Genomic DNA, 23279 nt, shown 5'->3' with positions numbered 1-23279 from the left:
GCTAAAGGAGCCACCGCACTCCAATCTTAGATCTAAGAAAAAACTTGAGCGGCTTTTAGGTTTAGACGAGAGAGAGGGAAAAAGTCTTGAGAGTGTAAACCTCCAAATGATATCCCTTTTTCTCATACCTAAGGACACGCTCATCAAAGAATGTAATGAAAGTATCTTAAAACAAATTTTATTCTTAATATTGAAAAAAATAAAAATTAAGAAATTCTTAAGAAACTTTTAATATTTCATGGGTCTATTGAAGGTTGTTAAATTTGAGGTTTTTTAAAATATATTTTTTTTGATTGTAAATTATTATGGTATTTTGTTTAAATTTATAAGATTTGTATACTTTTAAAAACTTAAAAATATTGCATTCATTAAAAGTTTAAAATTGCATTCTTGTTTGCCAAAACTGTAATCATATCAAAAGACCACAACTTAAAATAAAGTTCACATGTTCTTCTACAAAGTCAATCACATAAGAGAAAACGTCATTGAGAGCTGAGTTTTTCGTCGGCTGTTTAGATGTTTCTCCTCTCAATTCAACTGTGAATCGCAAAACTGAGAGAGATATGAGACACGGAAGAGGTAAAGAATAAACAAAAAAAACACTTTTTTTTTCAACCAATCAGGTGTCGACACGACCGAGATCCTTAACAATCCTTAGAGTATCTCCATCAAGGTATCTACCCAGTTTCTTATAAGTTTGCTAATAATAAAACAGAATAAATATAATACAAAAGGCTTAATTTTAAGGATCGATTGTTACATTAGATGTTTTAGATGTTTTTAGAAACTTTTGTTTGATTGTGTGTGTCAATTTGTGATTGGTTGGGATTTTTTTTTTTTTATTGTTCTCTCTCGCGTCTTTCTCTTATCTCAACCTCGATTACGATTAATGTCGATGGCCAAAGCTAACAAGAAGAAGAAGAAGCCATGAGAGTTGAAACAATCAAATAACAACAAAGTCAATTCCTGTTCTTTGGTAAGAGATTTTGCGGCGACAGTTTCCTTTGGGTTTCAGATTTCGTGTCCTTGTGATACACGAGGTGTGTCCTTCTCTCTTCTCCTCCTCCTTTGTGTTCGCTATCAGCTCTTATTGTATCAGATGAAATTGGATATAAAAGGATTGAGTTTTCATTTTCGTTTGCGAAATTTTTTTATTTCTGTCAATATGTTGTCTAAATCCAAATTTTTATGTAATCTCAATTCGTAATGTTTTGTTTAATGATTTAGACTCTGTTGCATGTGGTGTTTGTGTTCCTTCAATGAGCATTGACTAGATTTCTTTAATGCCAATGTGTGTCGGGTTTTCTGTTGTTCTTTTTTAATCCAATGCTTTGAGAGTTTGAGAGTTTGAGGTTACATTTTTCTGTGTCTTTCCATGGATTTGGGGATGAGATCTTTATTACCGCTTTGGAACAGGGATTGAAGTTTCCCCAAAAGATATTGAGAAAACAGTCAAGGAATTTTGTGAAGAGAATAAGAAAACAATATTGGAGCAGCACTATCAAACTAATGGTTAGTAGTTGCTCTACGCCTCACTGTCTAAGGCATTCAGTTTATTTGTGGCATATCTACCGTTGCTCTGATAATCTATATAACTTAACTTTTCACATAACCAGCTTATTCTGTTTCTTGGTTGAATGATGTATGTATGTTATGTAGTGGGTGAGTAGGAGCTTAATCCTTATTCTATGTTCCCTCAGCCTGTTGCGGGGGTTGATTCAGTGATACAATACTATATTAGCTTAATCATTTGTGTATTCAGGAAAAGGATATTAGCTTAAGTGGGGAACATGTTAGGGAGGGATTCGAAGCAGGTGGGGGTTCTCTGTGGTGTGTTTGGGAATTAGGAAGTTGTTGGTGATTCGATCTTAGCAAAGCTCAAATCCATGGCAATCTCAAGGAGAGAGATCCCATTATTTTGTTGCCTAATCAGTCTGATGATATCTCTCATTTAGCTCTTGATATCGGAGGTGCTTATCTCTCTCTCTCTCTCTCTCTCTAATCACAAAAATAAAATAAAAATCTTACCTTTGATTCATTGTAATTGACCATCTTGATTTTTGGAAATTTTGATGTTAATGCTGAATGTAAAGTCGTTTATTTGTAGGATCTTTGATAAAGCTGATGTATTATTCACGGCATGAGGACTACTCGAATGATGATGATAAGCGTAAGAAGACGATCAAGGAGAGATTGGGTATAACCAATGACAACTTGAGAAGCTATCATGTTCTTGGTGGGAGACTTCATTTTGTCAAGTTTAAAACTAACAAAATTAATGAGTGTTTGGATTTTATTCATTCCAAGCAGCTTCATCACTGAGGTATTGGCTTTTTTCCTCTTCTTATGTTACAAACTTCTGGACTGAACGCTAGATTGATGTGCTTACATAATGATTATGCTAAGTTGATGTGTTTTTGTCATTTGATATACCAGAAAACATTTGAGAAGATTATTGTTTTAGGTGAAAACTTTTATATGTCTTGTATATCCTTGTCATGTAATTTGCTGATTTGGATTTGATTAGTTTATGGTTGCTTGCCTCTCTCGTTCCCTTGTCATGTATATCCTTGTCTGGAGTATGAAATTTTCTGTTGGCTCAAGCAATAATGTTTGTATAAAAACGTAGACAGCTCAAGATTACATACCATAAGAAACATGGCACATATCGTGTATGCTTTACTCATCATCCCAGCTCTCTAATTTGCTCTTCTCGATACAATTTGGAGTCTATTGGAGGTGAGTTCGTTCTTTATATTCTTTTTGCTTCAGATTGGTTACTGTCACACAATCTTTCTTAGTCTTTCGGATATTTGCATCATGAATTTGCATCATTAAATTGACAAGAACTGTTTGGTAAATGTCACACTTACAATTACAAAGAAAAATATTTTTAAGAATCTCAAATTTAAAAACCTTCAATGGACCTATGAAATATTAAAGTTTGTTAAGAAGTTCTTAATTTCACTTTTATTCAAAATTAAGAATAAAATCTGTTTTAAGATACTTTCATTACATTCTTTGATGGAGATACTCTTAAACATCTAAGCTTAGGATCGATCACTAACAAATTTTGGTTGTTTTCATTTTAATTATTTATTTTTAAATCTAAGCAACTCTTAAGATATGGCTAATAACCTTTGATGGAGATGACCTAAGGTTCCTTAGTTTTCATAAAATTAATTTGTGTGATGTGTTTTTTTTTTCATATTTTATGTGTTCTATCTTCTATGTTTTTTTTTTGTTTAAAGGCTTTTAAATTTAAAACTATTGAATGAGAGAAAGAGAAAGAGAGAGAGATACAAAGGCCTTTTATAGGCCCATTTTGGAAAAAGAAAGAGAATTTAGCTTTGTCCCACATCGTTAGGCAGAGGGAAGATGGTGGTGAAGTATCCCTATAAAAGAGAAAGAGCTGTGAAAGGTGAAAATCATGATCCTTCAGGCAAGTTGAAGGGGAAATGAGGAATGGTAAAAACTCGCTTAAATTGCGAGATGAGCGTTCCACCCAAAGCCTGTTACGACTATTGGGCGCTCTCAATTTTTACACAATCTGATCCCTCCCTCTCTTTCCTCTAGTAAGGAATTTTTTAGTTTTTTTTTGGTCTTTATTTCTTTCTGAATCTTAAAGCTTTAAAAAAAATTAATTTGGTTTTAAAAATTTAGTTAAAACTTTTAGGCTGCTTAACATTAGAAATATATTAAAAAAAAAGAATGTAAAATCTTAAGGAATTGAACCCAAAGTATACTTTTATTTTCACTCGTCTCACAGACAAGACTAATTGTGTCACTGGGAATTTCACATCGTCCCATGCCACCACCTAAGAGACAAAAGAGATGAGGAAGTGCCAATATTGCATATAATGATTGTATTAGAAACTTGTGTATACAGGAGATGATGTTTAACGCATGTGTGGATTTGTAAGTCTGTATCAGGTATGATGACTTTCAAGTTAAGCCTTCGATGAGGTTCAAATTAATGGACGCAAGTACCACAGTGGCGCGGAGATAGATTCCATGAACATTGTCTCCCAGTATTGGAGACCTACTTACTACATCTCGACCTGCTTTCTGGCAATGAGCTAGCTTAACCCTGATTGCGACCACCGGAATCTCCAGTCTTTGCTTAATAACAAAATCAAGAATACATAAAAGAGCTAAACGAAGAAAAGAGCTCAGAGAATCATCAAATCATGTTTCTCATTGTATCTTCTGGCAAAAAAAAAAAAAACAAAAAAAAAAGCATATCAAACAAGATTACAGATAGAGTGAGAAGAGAAAGAACGAACACTCAAGCCCGTTTGCCACTGCTAGGGTTGGACTTGGGACAGAGGTTCCAACGTCCCTTGGCACGTCGGCGCTTGATGGTCGCTCTACCGCTAGTGGTCCTCATCCTCCTACGGAAACCATGAGTCCTAGCCAGAGATTTTCTTGATCTGCTTCTCTTTGTTTGACACAGAGCAGCTTTTCCAGCTCTCACCACAAGGCCTCTACGTCTCTGGCCATTCAGTCCACCAGTTTGACCGCTGAGATCAAACGCAATGGACAAACCTGAAAACACATCAACACCATTTTGATAAATGTGACGTTATAGGTTTGGTAGTGTATCAAACTAATAATATTCAATTTTACCAAAGAACTAAAACTATACAAGAGAGGCTTGATTAAATTAAAGGGATCCCTAAACTCTCGACCACTGGCCAGAACCAAGACTCCAGACAAATCCAAAAATGACCCCAATACATTCTCCTAGGCTCCCAACTGAACATAAGGTCTGCAAAGCTACAATCCACTGCTCAACACCAAGACAAGTAACACTGCTCTAAACTTTTACAACAAAGTTATGATCAAGGGAAGAGGACAAGTTCATGTGACACTTAGAAGCAATTTGTGCAAAAAAATTATAATCATTAAACATATATAATCACTGCTTCCAACAGACATGAGCTGGATAGATAAATGAGAAACAAAGAAAGTTAAATAGAACTAGGTTGTTTCGCTGGATCTCAAAGATTTCAACAGAAGAAGGCAAACTCTAGAATGAGATGCAGCAGCTACTGTAATGAGCTAAATGCAAAGATTTTATATACTGAAAAGCAAACAACATTCACTAGCGGCTACAACTACATGAGCTAAACTTAAAAATTTCAGGAATAAAAGAAAAAAAACATAGCTTCCCTAACTTCCTAATCAAAATTCACCATGACAAGTTACACAATTCCCAAATTCAAAACACAAATCTGTAAGAAATAACTTCAAAAGGTAAGCTAGAGCCAAACCCAGCGAGAACCAAAAATCAAAATTGGGTGAGAAAACGTTACATCACCAAAAAGAAGAATACTACTAGGTACACACAAACAATACTTGATACCAATTTGAAGTATATTTTTACCAGAAAATGGCGACGCTAGGGAGAGAGGTGAAGAGAGAAACGAGCAGTGGAGAAGCTGCGAAGAAGCGGAAGAGCTAAGAGCATACTGACCCCGTCTCACTGAACCATTACGCAGAGAGAGCGAAGCTGAAGGAACGCTGATTTTGCCATTGGAAGAATGATTCCATAAACGCGACGAAGCCGAAGCTACAACGGAAGTGGATAAGGAAGCCATTGATGAAGTTCCCCTCTCACTCTTCTTCTTTCTCCTTATCTCCTAAACCCAATTCTTTTTTTTTTTTTTTTTTTTTTTTNTTTTTTTTTTTTTTCTCCGGTACCTTTTTTACATAGTGTAGAGACTTTATCTTCTACGGACGCTACCACCGTAAACTACAGCCCATTAGACCATAAAGCCCAATAACTGTTCTCTTTTGTCAGTCAGTTTCAAATGTGATGATGGTCGATGCTATCGATTGAGAATGCGATTACACCGGCCGATAATAAAATCAGGTTAAGTAAAAACCAGGTTTTGAATCGCGGTCTACAAAAGTAATGGAGTAGAAGGATTTTACGCGGTTTTGTGATCAAATTTTGTTTCATGTAAAGGTTCCAAACAAGCACGCTATATAACAGGGAACGAGAACTAGAAGAAAGGATTTATATTTCTACAACTTATCACCAACATTCTCATCAAGGGGCATTTTCTTTTGGGGTTTACACAAGTATGCCATCTATCTTTTGAACATCTTGGACCACATGTAGAGGATAAAGAAGAGGACGAGTGCGAAAAGAACCACGTGCATGATATGGTTGTTGCCGCTACGGATTATGCTCAGGTTCAGTTTCCTTATGTTGTTCTTCACCCCAGCTTGCGCTCTGATCAATGTCATTTGCTGTCATAAAAAAAACATCATTGAGCTTCATGTTTCAGACAACAGCATTCTGTATTAACAAACACTTAAATTCATGTTTTTGCAGTCTCACACAACCAAATCTAGTTTGTTCGTCATTAGTTTCTTTCGGATGTTCTTCAGGTAACAAAAGAAACACTAGAACGAACTAACCATGTTAAAACACCATACTCTTCTTCACAATGATAAGCTAACACCATTTCCTGATGCATTCACCTAATTAGCAGAGATGGAAAATATCTATTCCTACCCACAAGCCACAAGAGTTCAGACCAGATTCCGCAATCCGCATATATAAGTCTGAACTTAATCTAAACTCTACATTTATCAAGTTTTATTGGTTTGTAAGCCAATGTGGAATTTATCTAGCAGACGTTTTATTGATACTGTAGTTTCCCAAATAATGAGCACAACCATTTGAAACAAGTAAAAGGAGACACATATTCGGATATTCTATATAATCAGTGACTCGCCTACAAGGTAAAAGCATAAATGCATGTTGCTGTTCGAATATGTTTATGACAAAAACATCAAAGTAAAGAACCTCAGCAACACATACCAGTTCATCTAAGAAGTCCCTCTGAAACTTAGCTTCTGAACCAATTTCTTGAGCAATCTGCATCAAAATAAAGGATCAATGAAATAACCAAAATCACAAGGGATAAGTTATGTGCAAAATGTAAGGTAAACACACAAGGAATTGTTGAGAATGTCGAAATAGCTCTTCAACAAGTATGCCATAAAATAGTACGCAAGGACATTTTTCATAAAAGACATCAAATAAGTGGAGTTTCATTGGTAAGTCATCTAATTAATCACAGACTCACTGATGGGTAAAAAAATATACATCATCGTAGTGCCCTGAACCAAAAAAAAAAACATATACAAAAAGAATAACCAAAGTTGCAGCCACTTTCAAGACCAGAAAAAGCGGTAACAGAAACAGAGCCATAGAGTCGTTTGCTATTACTTAAGCACAGACTTTCACCTCATCCCTAATCAACTGGCCATAACAATAATAACTAAACTGAAGACAAATCTGCCCAATATGATCAACTAAAATGCCTAAAGAGAAGCCAAAAAACTGCAGAACCATAAGCACACAATAAAAAAATGGGGATAATGAGGGTTTCTCTAACGTTTTTCAATTGCCTGACTTGGCCATGGAGACCAAGGATCTCATCATCAAGGTCAGAGTGCATAGGATCAATCCTCAGCTGGATTTCCTCTGAACCTGCAGCACTCCTAGTACTAAGCCCTTCTCTGCATACCAAAAAAAAACCTAGTTAGTATATAGCATATACAAATCTAGAGACCTTAAAAATCCCTAGCTTTTCACTCATCCAGATGATCCGAGTTGTAATATATAAAATCAGAATCGATTTCAAAAAGAGGAAACTGAGAAAATAGAACAATACCTGGATCTATAAGGATCAGCGCCGCCGTATAAGGAACCACCCGCACCGCCTCTGTGAGGATTTGACGCCATCGACGCGATTTCTAAGAGGGAATTTTTTCAAAAAAAAAACCTAAATTCGGAATCTGCAGAGGGTTTGAAGAATCGAGATGGTGTTCTCTCAGAAGAATCGAGATCGAGAAATCGCAAATCGAAAGAAGAGAACAAAATAAGAGGGAGATTTCGAGAAACGAAAAGTGTAAATCCGACGATCGATGAAACGAAGCTGGCGGGGGATGATGGTTTTGTTTGTTTCTCTTCGGTTCAATGATAAAAGGACCGTCAGTACACACGTGGCGTTGTCATATTGGTCATTCTTCGTCATATTTTTTTAAGTTTATAACAATGTCAGTTTTGTTGTAATTCTCTGTTTACTAACGTAATTTCGCTTATGGACTTTTAAAATTAAATTGGGCTTTGAAAATTAAATGGGCTTTTAAAATGTAAAATGTTTTTGTTTTTCATTTTCGTTTTGTTTTTGTTTTGTTTTTCATCGTTGTTAACAATGAGTGTCACTGTAACCACACTTTTGACTAATTTAGACTTGGACTGTTGGACAATTAATTTTTCCTTGAATACGAAGGGTCGAAGACTCGAATGTGAGTTTTTAGTGAGTATAATGACAAATTAGTTTTGCTTAATACGATTTTAAGATGAAATGATCCCTACTTTGCCACTTGGTGTCGTGGCCCTCCTTTAAACAAAAACCTGGGGTTTTGCCAGTTTTGGGTAAAGGAGAGATCTTTCTAGTGTGGCAATGGAGGAACAGAGAAGGGTTTATTCTGCGTCATCGAATTCTCAGGTTTGGTTCTTCCTTCCCCTTCCCCCGATGACTTCTTACACTTTTTTGGTTCTTCATCCAAAACTTGCTTATTTTTGCGATTTGTTAATGGGTTTTGTGTTGTTGGTCTCTGGGGTTTATCCCAATTTTTCAGACTTCAGGGGAGAAGGACAATTGTGAGTTAAGAGGAGGACAAGTAACAGAGTAGCAAGTCCTTTTCAGTTCTCTAGTAGTGCTGCAGCGGCAGGGTCATCGGGTGAGTCATATTCGATGCGGCGAAAGCAACTAAAGTATATGAGGAAAGGTGATGTTTCTCTCAAGGGGAGAAACGAGATCCCTAGTAAAGAACAACAGCTGGAGCTGGTAGATAATGGTACCGCACCAACTCCAAGTGGATTGCTGACTGGATTGAAACCGGGAATCATTAACCATGTCCGGACTAAGAGACAGGTCTTCTCAATTCTTGAATCTCTGATTCGAATTGCTAATGATGATGATGCTACCATGGGGGAAACACATACCAATTTGAATGTTAAAGGTATCTATTGTTCTCATTTACCTTGTTATTAAGATACCAATGTTAGCCAATACGTGGACTTTCACAATCAATGTTTTATCATTCTGTTTGCCTTGGAATTTCAGAGTCGATCAGACAAGATAGTGCATTGCCCTTTGAGTTTCCATTCACCGGGGTGTCTGATAATGTCAATTCCATTACAAACCTAGAACAAGCCACATATCTTGCTGTTGAAGGTCAGTACCTTTCATCTTGTTTCAGGTCGCCTCGAGTTAACTTTTTTGATCTTCTGAATATGTCTGAAGTAGTGAGTGGTTGAGTCCTACGGAGAAGAAATGTAAGACTTTTGTCGATTAGGTTTACTGACTAGAAGTGGTAGAAGGATAAATGTTAGGTTTCTTTTTTGTGCAGGAAGAAAAAATCAGAAATTGCTTCTCGCTATCGATAGGATCATAGCAGAAAAAAAAGGCGCAAGAGAAAGTTCTGCGCACCGAGATGGAGAAGCTGAATGCTAAGGCCAAACGATTGGAAGAAATGAAAGAAGCAAAAAATTTTGATGAAGCAGAGAATGAGCTACTACTCATGGTCAGTATTGTTACATAGGAAACATTCAGTCAGTGCATATGCATGCATTTATCCTTTTCGATTACCATTTCATGTTTTCTTGCTTTGGCAGAATGATGATATGAACATTTCAGTCCAGATGGCCGAGATCGGAAAGGCTGACGAAAGCCTGTTAAAACTTGTAGAAAAGCTGAAGGTATATTTCATAGTACACTACTCAAACTGTATAACAAGTTAATTCCATAATCAAGGAAAAAGGCCTTCCCTTCCCTCATTTGTGTCTTGACTCTTGAGTGTGAACCTCTCTCCTTAAACTTTCAGATGGAAAGAAAAGAGGTTTTGAACGAGTTTAGTCAGTTTGAGAAGCAGCTAGAGACCAAACAGATACTGGAAATGAAGAACCTAGTACGCCAAAGCAATGAGCTCGGAAAGAATGATGATATGAACGTTTCAGTCCAGATGGCCGCCCTTGAGCTCGGAAAGCCTGACGAACGCCTGTTAAAACTTCGAGAAAAGCATAAGGAGTACACAACTCAAAACTGTATAACAAGTTAATTCCATAATCAAGGAAAAAGGCCTTCCCTCATTTGTGACTTGAGTTTGAACCTATCTACTTAAACTTTCAGATGGAAAGAAAAGATGTTTTGAACAAGTTTGATCAGTTTGAGAAGCAGCTAGAGACCAAACAGGTACTGGAAATAAACCTAGTACGCCAAAGCGATGACATGCAAGCAGCGCGGGAAAGTATTGATTGAGGTACAGATTTTTCATGCACTTCCATTTATTTTTCCATTAGCTTTTTATAACAAAATAATCCTAAATAATTGTTTTTTTTTACGGGTCTGAAATGGCATTTACTTGATCAAACACTATAGTTTATTGGATATCTTCAATTTGCAATTAAAACCCCAAGTTGTATGAACTGGTTGTTGATGTAAGACTCGATGATGAAATTGACAGAGACTTATTCCATTATATTGTCTATGAATACGTTGCTGCTTGAACGAATGAATGTAAGGTGGACCAACCTGCTAGTGATTAAGTTGATTCATATATGTTGTTTACGGTTTGAAAAGCTCTTTTCTTCAGGGTTGGCCTGAGTTGGGTGCCCAAACCGATATCGGGATAAAACTGATGGGAAAACTTGATGAGAAGCCCTTCCTGAATGTTTGCAAGAAGAGATATTCTGCACATGAAGCTACGGCTAAAGCTGCTACCCTTTGCTCTAGATGGCAGGAGAACCTCAAGGATTCAGCATGGCATCCGTTCAAAAGGGAAGGAACCAGGGACGAAGCAAAAGTATGTTCTTTGCCACTTTCACTATCCCACTTTGCATTTTTTATTTTGTCTCATGGATTGATAGTGTCTGGTCTTTCTGTGTCTACCCTTCTGCTTGGTTAATCAAATACAAAGTAAAAACCTGTGAATGTGATAATTCGTACTTGCATCTATATGTTGGATAAGAGGGAAAAGACTGGTGGAACTTCCTGTGAGTGTTAGCAGTAATGGAGGTACTTTGATTTGGTTACAGGAAGTGGTAGACGAAGAGGATGAGCAGTTGGAGAAGCTTAAAGGAGAGTGGGGAGAAGAGGTACTGATAAGATGCAGGGACTGAATTGTAAAAGAGATAGTCACACGTGTGAGGAGAGCTGAATCTATTTGGGATCATGTGCAACAAAGTTCACACGTGAGAGATGAGGAAAGTTGCCTAGGAGGCTAAGAAGAACCTAGAAGATGATTAAGCTATATAAATAAAGAGGGGAAGCATCACAAGGGGACATGATGAATGTTGTGAGGGGTTAGCCGACATGAGGCTGCTTGGGAAGAGAGGAACCCGAGGGATGTGAGCGAGGGTTGCCGATCTTATCTTTCACTTTGTTCTTCATTTCTATCTTGTAATCTGAGAGTTATTGAACCTTTTGAGTTTGCATTTACATGTTAATGGAGGTTTAATGGAGTTTCCCTAAGGTTAAGCTTTTGTTCATGGAGTTTACTAGTTAGAAGCTTAACAGGTACATAAGGCAGTTAAAACAGCACTCGAGGAGATGAATGAGTATAATGCAAGTGGAATCTGAGAACTTTGGAACTTCAAAGAAGAAAGGAAAGCAACACTTCAGGAAGTGATGGAATTTATTTCGAACAACATCAAATAACGCAGAAGAACCTGAAGGTGTGTGTGCTATATCTTCGTCAGTTATATAGAGCCAACTTGTGTAATGTGCTGGTTTAAATTTACATACGCTACATAACCTGTGACCGAGGATTAGAAATCCGGGTCGTGGTCTTTCTACTCATGTTTTGGTATTAGAACAAATATTCTAGGTACCATAATCGTTTATATATCAATATTCTAGGTACCATAACCATTTATTTTGGTTTTACACAGTTACATCCCTCGGTTTTGACATTACATGGTTACATGCTGACATGAAAGATAGATCAATCCCCCACTTGTACTGTAGTGGTGACTCATCCATTCTCACTTATAGTGGTCTTGACTTGTTTCTAGGTGGTTGATCGGGGTAATTAAGTTGTCTTTGTATTAGCTTTGGCTTTTACGTAGGATCAATCAAGGCGGTCCAGTCCAACGAATTTGACATCTAGTACAAAAACGAAAATTTAGAGTCTTAATCACTTGAATTATTGTAAAGGTAATTATACATTTTAATAAACAAATATTCTTAAATAGACATTTTCAAAGATTTGGACTTTTATTTGTTGTTTCTATTAAAATAAGGTTTGAATTTTCTAACTATTGAGCATTTCTCCCTTATACACTTATCTAAAGTCTAAACGAATGGTTTGTGCCCTGAGCCATCAGACTCGTGTTTGTCCTATGTGTTTTGATTTCTTCTGACATTGAGTATATTATTTATTCAGACGGTCCATGTTACGTTGGAGTATCTATTATTAGTCATATTCAAACGTCTGACCTGCCAGTTCCTCCATCGTATTTTTTACGTGCGTTGTGTCTTTATTTGTTTCCTGAAAGCAGAATTATTGTACCCATAGTTTTAGCAGTGGTAAGAAAAACTTTCACCAACAATAATAGTTCAAAAATGAAACGTTCAATAATTATGAACAGAAGAAACTGATTTGCTACTGGAAAGCTGGTAAACTTTCAAACAAACCAAGTTGTCTATAGCGGATGTGCATCTATTTCGAACATAAGCTTATGGTTATAGCTGTCACTGTGAGCAAATGAACATTTGTGATACGAATGTATTATATATTCCAAATTAACTAGATGAAGTACTCAAGTAAACAGAAACAAACGAAGAGTTGATATCTTGTAAAATCGACCGACAGGTACTCCATGATGATGTAACTGAAAAAGAGAGGTATTGTCATATATGGTGTCACCACTAAGCAACAAAGAGACGTACATTAGCATATTGTTGATGTATTGTAAGTTGGTTAATAAAGCCCACCACTACTACAGTACTTCACAAATTACAACTTGGTTGACTTTTCGTTTCCTGTATTCGATTTGTCATCATTATTATCTCCCAAGCTTTAGTCCACTGATGAGTAGTGGTATATAAAATCCAAAAATATCAAATTATACAAACGAACATTATAATACTTTTCAATTCTTCTATTTTTATTTGGAGTGCAAAAAAAAAAAAAAAATTGTTGAACTGTTATGTATATATGACCGTACGTACGTACTACGTTAACCAAAGCTTTCACTAGCCCACATACCCGAGTTTAATTTCTAAAAATATATCGAACACTCTATAGATTTATTTTCAATATAATCATTCTTGGAAATATCATTAAATTGATGAATGAAGATTCTTTAACTACCCACTCTCATTCATATAAGCACATTTGTGATCTTTTCGTGTATTTTTTTTGGATTCCTAAATATCATCGTTTTTTTTTTAAAGCAATGATTTTTAAGTTAGATAGTTGTTCATCTATGAATTGTGAACTGGATAGTTAAATAATTGACAGTTGAAGGAAAGAGGAACTGCGGAGCAAAGCTTGTTCCATATTTGTTAATTGATACACTCTAGTACTCTACAAGTCACACTTAGAATAGCATAATTATCTATATAATATATAAAAAATAACTATAAAATCATTGTCTAAATAAAGAAATATCTTATCTAAATGACCATTATGTACATTTTTAGCAGAGCAGCCAATCTGGAATGACAAGTAATCTCGTACGTACGTGAACGTGACTATCCTTCTAGTTGTATAATTAATTTTATGCATAACAGTGGCCACATTTTTTTTTTTGTGTGTATAACAATATCTTTATCTACTTCGGTTATGCACAATTCTCTAGTTGTATAAAATTATTAGAAAATAATTTTTCTATTATTTTACCAATATTATTAAACTTCTCTATATAATAATCTTTCAAACTTCTCTATATCTTTTTGAGTTATTTATATGTAGATTTTATATGGTTCTTTCAGTTTAAGGTCTTGGATTAATATATCATACATCCTTATTTTTACGAAACCATTATTATTTATTTTATTTTATTCGTCGATAATATGATTTATTTATGTTCTTTTGATAAGTTATATGGATTGTGCTTTCTGTATATAATTTAAATTTACATTAAAACACAACTGAAATTTTTTCGTTGTCACATCCATTTGCAGTTGCCAGTTGTTGTACCAATTGCATATATCACTTAGCATTAATCTTTTAATCATTTTTTGTGGGATCAAAATCCGGAGCTGAGATCTAAACTAACTTTTAGAGTATGTATTCGCTAAAAAAATCAAAATTTTTGTAGTGGCTCAGAAAAAGTATGTCTAATGACAATGGATCCATGACCTAAAAAATCCATTAACTACATTTCACGCGCATGAACAAAACTTTTGTTGAATCCACCACCTTGACATCTCCACTGAAATCTCCAACTCTAAACCACATAATAAAATCTTATAGACAACAAAAAGAAAAAACCAATCACTTGCAACCAATTTTTTTTTTTTTTTTTTTTTTTTTTTGACAATTTTATGATTTGTGTTCTATATTATAAGAAAAGGAAGAAAATAAAGAAGACGTTACTTAATCGATCGATTATATTGGAATGTCAAAAATACATAAAATAGATGTATTAGTGGATACGGAACTTGGGTTAGCATTACCTAGAAGCAACGTTGGCCACCAAACAAAAGCTCCACTCATTGGAGCAACGTGTGTGGAACCCAATAAACGAGCCTCATGGGACCCCAAAACGGCCCATCTATTATAGTTGACCAATATGGTTCATACCTGGATGGTGCGGTGCGGTGCACTCGGAGGGAGATAGTGTGTGTCAGTGTGTGTATGTGATTTTGTTTTTGTCAACATGCATATTCATGTTAGTTAAATTATATTATATAAATAGTTAGGTTAGCTAAATTTGAAGAACAAAAATTTACAAAACAAAAAATCAGAAGAGAGAGATCTCTATCACTATGTGCACGAAAATGTTAGATTTCTATGGTTTGTAAAATTTTATCTTACTTTATTTCTCTCGAGTTCATATTTCATACAATCGCTCTTGATTAATAAACTATAGAACGCAAATATTCAAATATAACACTATAACATTGAATTTTATTAGAATCAGTTGCTATACAGGGATAACAATAAAATGTTAAATTATAATTAGCAATACGAAAACAATAAATTGTTAAAATAATTATTTGACGATGATAATTTCATCAATTAACGTGATATTATATTCATCATGCTTTTATACGACATCATTTTTGTGATCTTTCACCACTTAATCATAATAAGTTAATAAGTACCACACAAATCCTTCAAAAAAAAAATAAAGTAACAACAAAACCCTATGGTTCAGGGCAACAAGTTCGAATTCATGTTTTCAATATGTAACCCGATGATTTTAACAAAAGCCTATTAAGACCACATAGTTATTTTTGTCCGTTATATAAACTAGAAAAGTCTCACGAGAGCCGCCGTCCGTGACACAGAGAGACAAACAATAGTACGAACTCTTAATTCTTGTAAATCTTTTTCGAGAACTAAATATTCCAAGTACTTTGCAACAAATAACGTAGACAAAATAGATAAAATTATCCAAATTCCCCTACGTGTCAACTTTTGCAAGCACTTCTTTGAAGGTTCCTTCACATTCTCTAGTTCACAAATAGAAAAGAAGTAAAAAGCCAAAATCCTATCGATCGAAAATATCATAAAATAGCTAGGAAAATCAAAGTTGAAGACATTGCTTGAAGATGACAGTCGAAATGATTCGGCAATATATAATATTATGATTGTTAGCAGGGGAATGATTGGTTGCCTTGGTACAATTTTTATAGTTGCTTGACAGCAAAGAAATTATTTGGTCTTTTTTTTTCCTTTCTAGAAAACACATTGTATAATGTATATAGCTAGTGTACTCAGGAAAGAGAGAATGTTATTTTAGAACAAAATCAATCAGAAGATCATATGACTGATTAATAACTAATATTTACTCAATCACCTCTTAAATAATGGAGTCCAGTATTTTAAACTTGTATCATCCGACAGTATCATTTCTTTATGTATATAGAATCGATTGCATGTTAAAATTATTTCTACACGTACTAACAGTATAGTAAGATTATTTTCCGTATATAAGGTAACTTTTGTTTTTTGTATATGCGAACTTCATCGCATTATTTATTTTTCGCCATACTGGAAAAAAAAAACTAAGCGTTGTGTTTTAAGAAAAAAAAAACGAAGAAACAGCCAACGAATATTACCTGTCTTGTACTGTCTCAAATCTTGTGTATAATTTTAAATGTTTGTGACACAAAATAAAGTAATCTGATCTCACAGCAGATGGCGTAGAAGCATGTGAAGATTGATGAAAAATGATTAAGTTGTTCCCGTGACCTGCAGACCAACGGAATGTCCACGGTCCATGTAAACCTTTTTCGTCGTTCGTGGAATCGTACCCCAAGTAAATACTCTACTCTTTTTTTTTTTTTTTTAAGTCAAATATGTACTTTATTTTCTCGTCAGAGATTTATAGATTAATATAGAAAACTTTGATTCAACAATTTATGGATGAGTAATGGTGCGAAATAGACTTGATATCCGATTTTATAGGAAGTGGGATAAAATTATACTATATGAATTGCATACACAACATATTCATTTAGTGAGTCTAATTAAAAGTACACAGCTTAATATGAACTGACCCTATAATACAGTTACATATGTCTAATGGTAAAGTTTGACATCATAACTATGATTAGGCCTCAATTTCACATGATTGGGTTTTAACTATTTATCAATTATTACATCTAATACTATATCCTAAATTATAAAAACAAGTAAATAATCTATGATTATTAAACTTGTTTATTTTATGAACTCATTCAAATTTTGCGATATAAGGTCTCATATGAAGTATGGACAATCTACCAAACAAATGATTTAGGGTAGAAAAAGTATTATAATCTTTTGACAAGTAAGACTTAGTTTAACTTTATTTTAATTTCGAGGGAACGAAAATGAACATAATCTTAAGAAATAAGTATATATATAATGATTTTTGTGTAAGTATTAATTTTAAAGGGTATATATTGATTTGACTATTAATCCAGACCGTTATCATGAAGTTGGCTAGGCATTTACGTAATGCTAAATTGTTCGGTTTTCTTAATCATCTTTTAAATTGTCGAAATTTTCTCTGTGTAGTCGTATAAAAAAACCTTACAGTAACAAGTTGTTTAAAAAGATACAGTATATAGATAGTTGCTAGAATTTGTTTTTTTAGATTCCCTAGGAAGACAAAGCCTGCACCACTTTCCACTCATGAGTCTTTCCCATATCCTTCCATGATCTTTCTCTCTGCCATAGACACACCATACACATGTATTATGCATAATGTACAACATACTACACTACCCAACATACGTGTTTTCTTCATGTGACTTGTGAACCCACAACGGTGAAAACTCACATTTGTCCTCTACTCTATAAAGTGATTATGTCTTTTTAAACAATTGAACCAAAAAGTTTGACATGAACTGTCTCCGACCGCCGGTTATAATTTATAAAATGCACTCTCGTTACCGACTTTTTATCAGATCCGGATTATCTTTTGTTCATTATCACTAGCGAAAGCTTGTTTAGGTTGATAATTAGTATTTGGGTTGTTCAAAAAAAAAAAAAAAAGGTTGATAATTAGTATTTGAAGATCGACATTTAGTTACATGACTAGTCTTTTGATTAAATATTACCAAACATAGATACATTGTATGTACCTAATTAGCTTATATTAATTACTCTGCATTCGTATCATATTAAGTAACACTTACAGCGCTGATTTAAGACTAAAACTAACAATGAGATGGACTTAACACCTTTCGGATGTCAATTTATTAATGTCGCTCTCTACAAAAACAAAGGATTACATTTTGTTGCTTAAGAAGACACCAACTACATAATGCAAGTTTCTTCAAGCAACTTATTTTTCCCACCAAAAAAAAAATGAAAAGAAAGAACATTATAAACTTACGCCAAGCCATATATAGTAAGATTGAAATATCAAAAATTTACATTATAGATGCATAATTTTAATCACAAAAATAGATTGTATAATTTTATTCTACTAAAGCTCTAATATAACTCATAAGGCTAAAGATCTTAATAATTAGATATCCCGATTTCACCGAAACATATATAAGTGACTCGAACCCAAAACTATAACAACTTCACGTACGTCCTTAGCATTAGGAGCCGAGTAATATCGACTTAATTGTCAAATTGTGTACTCTAAAATATAAATATTTAGTTATCTTCACATTAGACCAACATATTTAAAGCACATTAAGAAATATATATACATATTTGTAAAATATATGTATATATATACATATTTGTAAAATATACATTTTTTTGTCGTCTTGTAAAATATACATTTATTCGTAAATAATATACTATACGTATATGCATATACATATATATATATATATATAAAAATAAAGAAACATGTGTATAAAAGCTTGAACCCATCAACAAGCTTCATCACAAAAACCCAAAACCTTAGTATTATTTGTTTCATAAAAAAAAAAAGATGGGTTCCAAACTCATCTCTCTCTTTCTTCTTTTTCTTCCACTTCTAACAGTCACAATCTTGTCGGGAGCCGAGCAGGCCTTTGCTTCGCACAAGACTGTACTCCTTGTGAACGGCCACAACAGCACGGGTTCCAACGACGGTGGGATGTCGTCACTGAGAGGGAAGAAGCAGAGAAGAGCATCAGGATGTAACTTGTTCCAAGGCCGATGGGTGTTCGATGCTTCTTACCCTTTCTACGATTCGTCCACATGTCCTTTCATTGACGGCGAGTTTGACTGTCTCAAGTTCGGCCGACCAGACAAACAGTTCCTCAAGTACTCTTGGCAACCTGAGTCTTGCGCCATACCAAGGTTTCTACTTAATACACATAATTTACTATTAAACTTCACTCTCTCTATATGTTTTCTATATAGCTCAAAGTGTTTTAACTAAACAGTAAAATTGAGAAAAACCACAAGAATTTGTTGGAGGATATTTCGAAAATCTCACAATCTTTGCATGATTTAGCACAATAATTATTAATTTAAAATGTGTTTTTTCCTATATACACATTATATATTGTATAATTATTTGAAGTTGGTGTTGATGATATGTACTTATGTTTAAAGAAACGTGGGTTCTTTTTACAAATGAAAAGGATTGTTTATATCACTATTATAATAAAAGTAATTAAGTGGATTCTGTGATATCTAGAATAGTGAAAGGAGAGGTACCATCAAGGCATCAACTTGTGTTAAACTAAGTTAATAATACGTAAAAAATGCATGATGATGAATTGTTAATTACGTTATTATAGGTTCGACGGTGCGGCGTTTCTGAGGAAATACAGAGGGAAGCGAATCATGTTCGTGGGAGACTCACTGAGTCTAAACATGTGGGAATCGTTGGGCTGTATGATCCATGCGTCGGTACCAAACGCCAAGACCACTTTTACCAAGCGTACCCCACTCTCTTCTCTCACTTTCCAGGTCTCTTTCTTTCCTTAAAAAAAAATTATATATAAATAATCTGTGTTCTTTGGATAAAAACAAAATCTAATTATCAAACCTCACGACGAATAGTTGTCATTAACGTAAAATTGAACTGGCTGTCATTAATATTGAATGGTATTAGTCACGGACTATATAATATAATTCGTCATTTAAGAAAGAATGAAAAAAGCTGTTTTAGTGCTAATAATGCTTATTAAACATATGGTTGTTGGTGATCACATCCACTTGCTTATTATCTTTTGAAAACTTTATTGAATTATTTGATTCTTCAGCTACTAATTTTGATTATGAGAAAAGTGACGCATACGGATAGTAATATATTATTATTATTAAGTATAGAAAGATTCGATAGAACACTATAAACTTTTCTTATTTCTTGCAAACTTTGATATGTTTTTCTTCATTCGAAAGCTATTTTTTATCTTTACCAGAATTGTGCAAAGTCCTTTATCACATTACGAAACTGAAAACAATATGAAATGACTAGTCTACTTCACTTGATATGGACCTCGAAACTCTTTTTTCTTTTTATTTATAAATTAAAAATATAAATCGTACACTATTTTCTTACCACTATGCTATGAACTTTTGTCTCTTTTTATTTGTTCATAGTATTACTTTTAATAATTCAAAAATGTTTTACCAGAAATAACAATGAAAACAAATTAAAAAGGAACAAAATACGTAAAGGAAGTACACTAAACAACTCCAACAGTCCAACTTGTTCTTTCTTGTTCCCTCTGTCTACTTTATACTACTATTCTCATTGTTAAGTGAAACCTTTTTTCTTTCATTTAATAACTCTCTTCTTTATATTGGAAATTATATATTTTCAATAGTCTTTTATAAAAGTCTTGAATCTCGTTGCTTTTTTAATTGTTATACAAAAATACAGGAATATGGAGTGACGTTGAATCTATATAGAACACCGTACATAGTGGATATAGCGAAAGAGAGAGTAGGGCGTGTACTTAACCTTGGTGCCATCGATGGAGGTGCGGGTGTTTGGAAAAACACGGACGTTCTTGTTTTCAACTCTTGGCATTGGTGGACTCATAAAGGCCAATCTCAAGGGTCCGTGCCATAAATATAAACAACATATAAGTAACTTCATCATAACTCAATGTTGAATCTTCATTAATTTATCTTTTGTTGTTATTTGAATTTAGGTGGGACTATATTCGAGATGGGTCGTCTTTGGTAAAGGACATGAACCGTCTTGATGCTTTCTATAAAGGACTTAGCACTTGGGCTCGATGGGTTGATCAAAACGTCGACACAACGAAAACTCGAGTTTTCTTCCAAGGCATTTCTCCCACTCATTACGAGTAAGTCCATTATATTGCAATCGAGATCTAACTATGTCGCATTATTTTGTGGTTTGAGAAAATAACTTGGAAAAAACTAATGTGTTTTCTTGTGGGTGACAGGGGAAGGGAATGGAACGAGCCAAGGAAGAGTTGTAGTGGGCAAATGCAACCGTTGGGTGGATCAAGCTACCCAAGTGGTCAGCCACCAGCTGCAGGAGTTGTATCTAAAGTATTGAGTTCAATGAAAAAGCCAGTGTTCTTGCTTGACATCACCACATTGTCTCAGTTGAGAAAAGACGCTCATCCATCTTCTTATGGTGGCGATGGAGGAACAGATTGCAGCCATTGGTGCCTCCCCGGGTTGCCTGATACTTGGAACCAACTTCTCTACGCAGCGCTTTCCATGTGAAAGTGTTTTTAAGAATTTAAAAGAAAGTGAAAACAAAACACCTTAATTCTGTAAATTACAATTCTTAGAGGTGCAAAAAAGAATCTGACAGTTTCCTTTGGAGAGGAGTTTAAGTGAAGAAGACTACAACTACTAGATGCATAATGAAGATGGAAGATTTGTAAAGCGCCTTATCATTATTATTTTTCGTGTGGGAGAAACAAAACAATAAAAATCTTAAATCGTCTTAGTAGTGTTATATTGTTGTGTGATGCATCATTAGAAACAGATTAATAACAAAAGAGACATTCTCATTATAAGATCAAAGCTGTTCTGTAAGACTACCACAAACAGAGATGGCCATGACGAACCCTAGATTAACACTTGCTTCCACTAAGAGCAGTTCTGATTTGGGGGAAAACATTGAGATCACCTTTAAAATTTGAATCCTTTTTGCAAGAGGATTTGCACGCAGCTCATCTTCTCAATCTCTTTGTCTTTTTCCTTTTCTGCCTCTGTGTCCTTCGAGTTCATAACTATGGCTTTCACGACATCCCTCAAAGGAATCTTAAGTTTCTTCTTTCCCAACCTCTCATCATCTCTACGACCACTCCTCTGCTTCTCCGCCGCGACCTCAACGGTCGGATCTGTAGCATCCTCCTCCTCCTCCTCTGTGCTTTCCTCCGGGGAGACGAATCGAATCGCTTCACTCTCCACTGCAACCTCCTCATCAAATCCCGAACCGATTACACTATCCGTCTCTGAATCATCCGACGACGGAGGCTGAGATGCGGTTCCGTCGTTTACCTGTGGTGGCGATGGCGAGACTCCTCCGACGGAGGGATCGGAGTCTGGAGGAGGTTGACCTGGTACGGCAAAGCCACATCGCTGTAGATAAACCTCTTGAGACGCAGATACATCGAAGATCGAACTTATCTTCTTATTCCCTTTCATTTCGTTCTCTCTGCAAATCTTGTTTTTACTGTTTCATAATCATATGTATGCTTAACCTTTTAAAGCTATAGAACTTTTTAGGTTTTAAGGAGGGAAAAATTTCCCGCTCATTTTACAATGAACGCACCAAACTAAAACGATACATTCAGTTAGGAGAAGAGTCGAAAGAGTGTGTAACATTTTTTCCTCATAAGCCCATGTTTTTAACAGAAAAAATTGAGATATTGTTTGTTGATGCAAAGCCTAAGCCAAATTGGTTTGGACATCAAAAATATACAACTAAAATGTTCTACAGACGAGGATGAAGTCGGCTCGGGATGAAACAGACACACACAAGAAAGAAGAGACTAGTAGCCGACGTAAACTGCGACATTCACTATGTAGCAATCTTCGTTTTTATCACCCATTTCTTCGACTAGAACGCCGCTCGAGCAAATCAGTCCTCCATCCACCACTTCCACATTAACAATCTTCCCGCTTCATAGAGAAATGCAACCAACCGTTAAAAGAACGAATCCGACATCTCCACGATTAAGTAACACAAGATTGATGTTATCTAGTAGTACTATATAACATAGGATGGTGGTTCCATCTGAAATGTTTTGACATGAAATCTCAATCCAACTTCAAACTTCCAAAAACATATTAGTAATTCACATATCAACTCCAAGAACAAAGAACTCAAAGTATCTTCTGAGAAAGCCAACAACTTTGTTTAGGAACTCTATGGTAAAGAGGTTACTTATTAGGAGGGGGCAAACTTACTATGGGAAGGTAGACTTAACCTTGTCGAGATCAAGTTGGTGATGAAGAGAACGAGGCACTCCAAGCTTAATCTGCAACTTCATTTCCCCAAATGAAACTCCAGGAATCGAACCTTTCATCAACAACGCAATTTTTCAATTATACAGATCGTTTCAGAACAGATTCATACAGAGGAGGCGAGTGTTGTTTTTTTTTTTTTTTTTTGTGGGGTAAAA

General features: G+C 35.0%; 6 protein-coding genes and 1 long non-coding RNA gene across 8 annotated transcripts in view; 3 read left to right on the top strand and 4 right to left on the bottom strand.

The window, feature by feature from the left end:
- Positions 493-2545, top strand: LOC104776942. 2 transcript variants are annotated; one of them, XR_766192.2, is made up of 5 exons: positions 493-673; positions 906-1040; positions 1417-1512; positions 1763-1970; positions 2108-2545. It is a non-coding gene; the product is annotated as an uncharacterized LOC104776942 (long non-coding RNA). The 2 variants fall into 2 exon arrangements; XR_766191.2 differs by lacking the exon at positions 493-673 and having other exon boundaries at positions 747-1040.
- On the bottom strand, positions 4095-5679 carry LOC104776941 (50S ribosomal protein L34, chloroplastic-like). The gene is made up of 2 exons (XM_010501124.2): positions 5390-5679; positions 4095-4548 (listed from the first exon to the last, which is right to left on the bottom strand). The coding sequence occupies exons 1-2, from the start codon at positions 5601-5603 to the stop codon at positions 4289-4291; spliced, it is 474 nt and encodes a 157-aa protein (XP_010499426.1). The 5' UTR covers positions 5604-5679; the 3' UTR covers positions 4095-4288.
- LOC104776940 (bet1-like protein At4g14600) lies at positions 5919-7991 on the bottom strand. Its single transcript, XM_010501123.2, has 4 exons — positions 7698-7991; positions 7419-7542; positions 6839-6895; positions 5919-6261 (listed from the first exon to the last, which is right to left on the bottom strand). The coding sequence occupies exons 1-4, from the start codon at positions 7766-7768 to the stop codon at positions 6100-6102; spliced, it is 414 nt and encodes a 137-aa protein (XP_010499425.1). The 5' UTR covers positions 7769-7991; the 3' UTR covers positions 5919-6099.
- On the top strand, positions 8349-9352 carry LOC104778933. Its single transcript, XM_010503337.2, has 3 exons — positions 8349-8537; positions 8671-9054; positions 9159-9352. Exons 2-3 carry the CDS (start codon positions 8787-8789, stop codon positions 9350-9352), a joined length of 462 nt encoding a protein of 153 aa, XP_010501639.1. The 5' UTR covers positions 8349-8537; positions 8671-8786.
- Positions 18592-21604, top strand: LOC104776939 (protein trichome birefringence-like 38). Its single transcript, XM_010501122.2, has 5 exons — positions 18592-19005; positions 19452-19623; positions 20543-20721; positions 20817-20975; positions 21078-21604. The coding sequence occupies exons 1-5, from the start codon at positions 18653-18655 to the stop codon at positions 21364-21366; spliced, it is 1152 nt and encodes a 383-aa protein (XP_010499424.1). The 5' UTR covers positions 18592-18652; the 3' UTR covers positions 21367-21604.
- Positions 21636-22380, bottom strand: LOC104776938. The gene has a single exon (XM_010501121.2). It carries the CDS (start codon positions 22297-22299, stop codon positions 21781-21783), a length of 519 nt encoding a protein of 172 aa, XP_010499423.1. The 5' UTR covers positions 22300-22380; the 3' UTR covers positions 21636-21780.
- Positions 22467-23279, bottom strand: part of LOC104776937 — a 1487-nt gene continuing 674 nt past the window's right edge. The window contains exons 3-4 of the mRNA XM_010501120.2: positions 23065-23176; positions 22467-22776 (exon numbers count right to left, since the gene is read on the bottom strand). Of these exons, the coding sequence (XP_010499422.1) occupies positions 22647-22776; positions 23065-23176 (242 nt within the window). The 3' untranslated portion in view covers positions 22467-22646. The remainder of the gene's footprint in view (positions 22777-23064; positions 23177-23279) is intronic.

Source organism: Camelina sativa, chromosome 3 (assembly GCF_000633955.1).
Source record: "Camelina sativa cultivar DH55 chromosome 3, Cs, whole genome shotgun sequence".
Lineage (NCBI taxonomy): Eukaryota > Viridiplantae > Streptophyta > Magnoliopsida > Brassicales > Brassicaceae > Camelina > Camelina sativa.
Note: the sequence above shows the minus strand (reverse complement) of the source record. Positions and strands in the feature narration are given on the sequence as shown.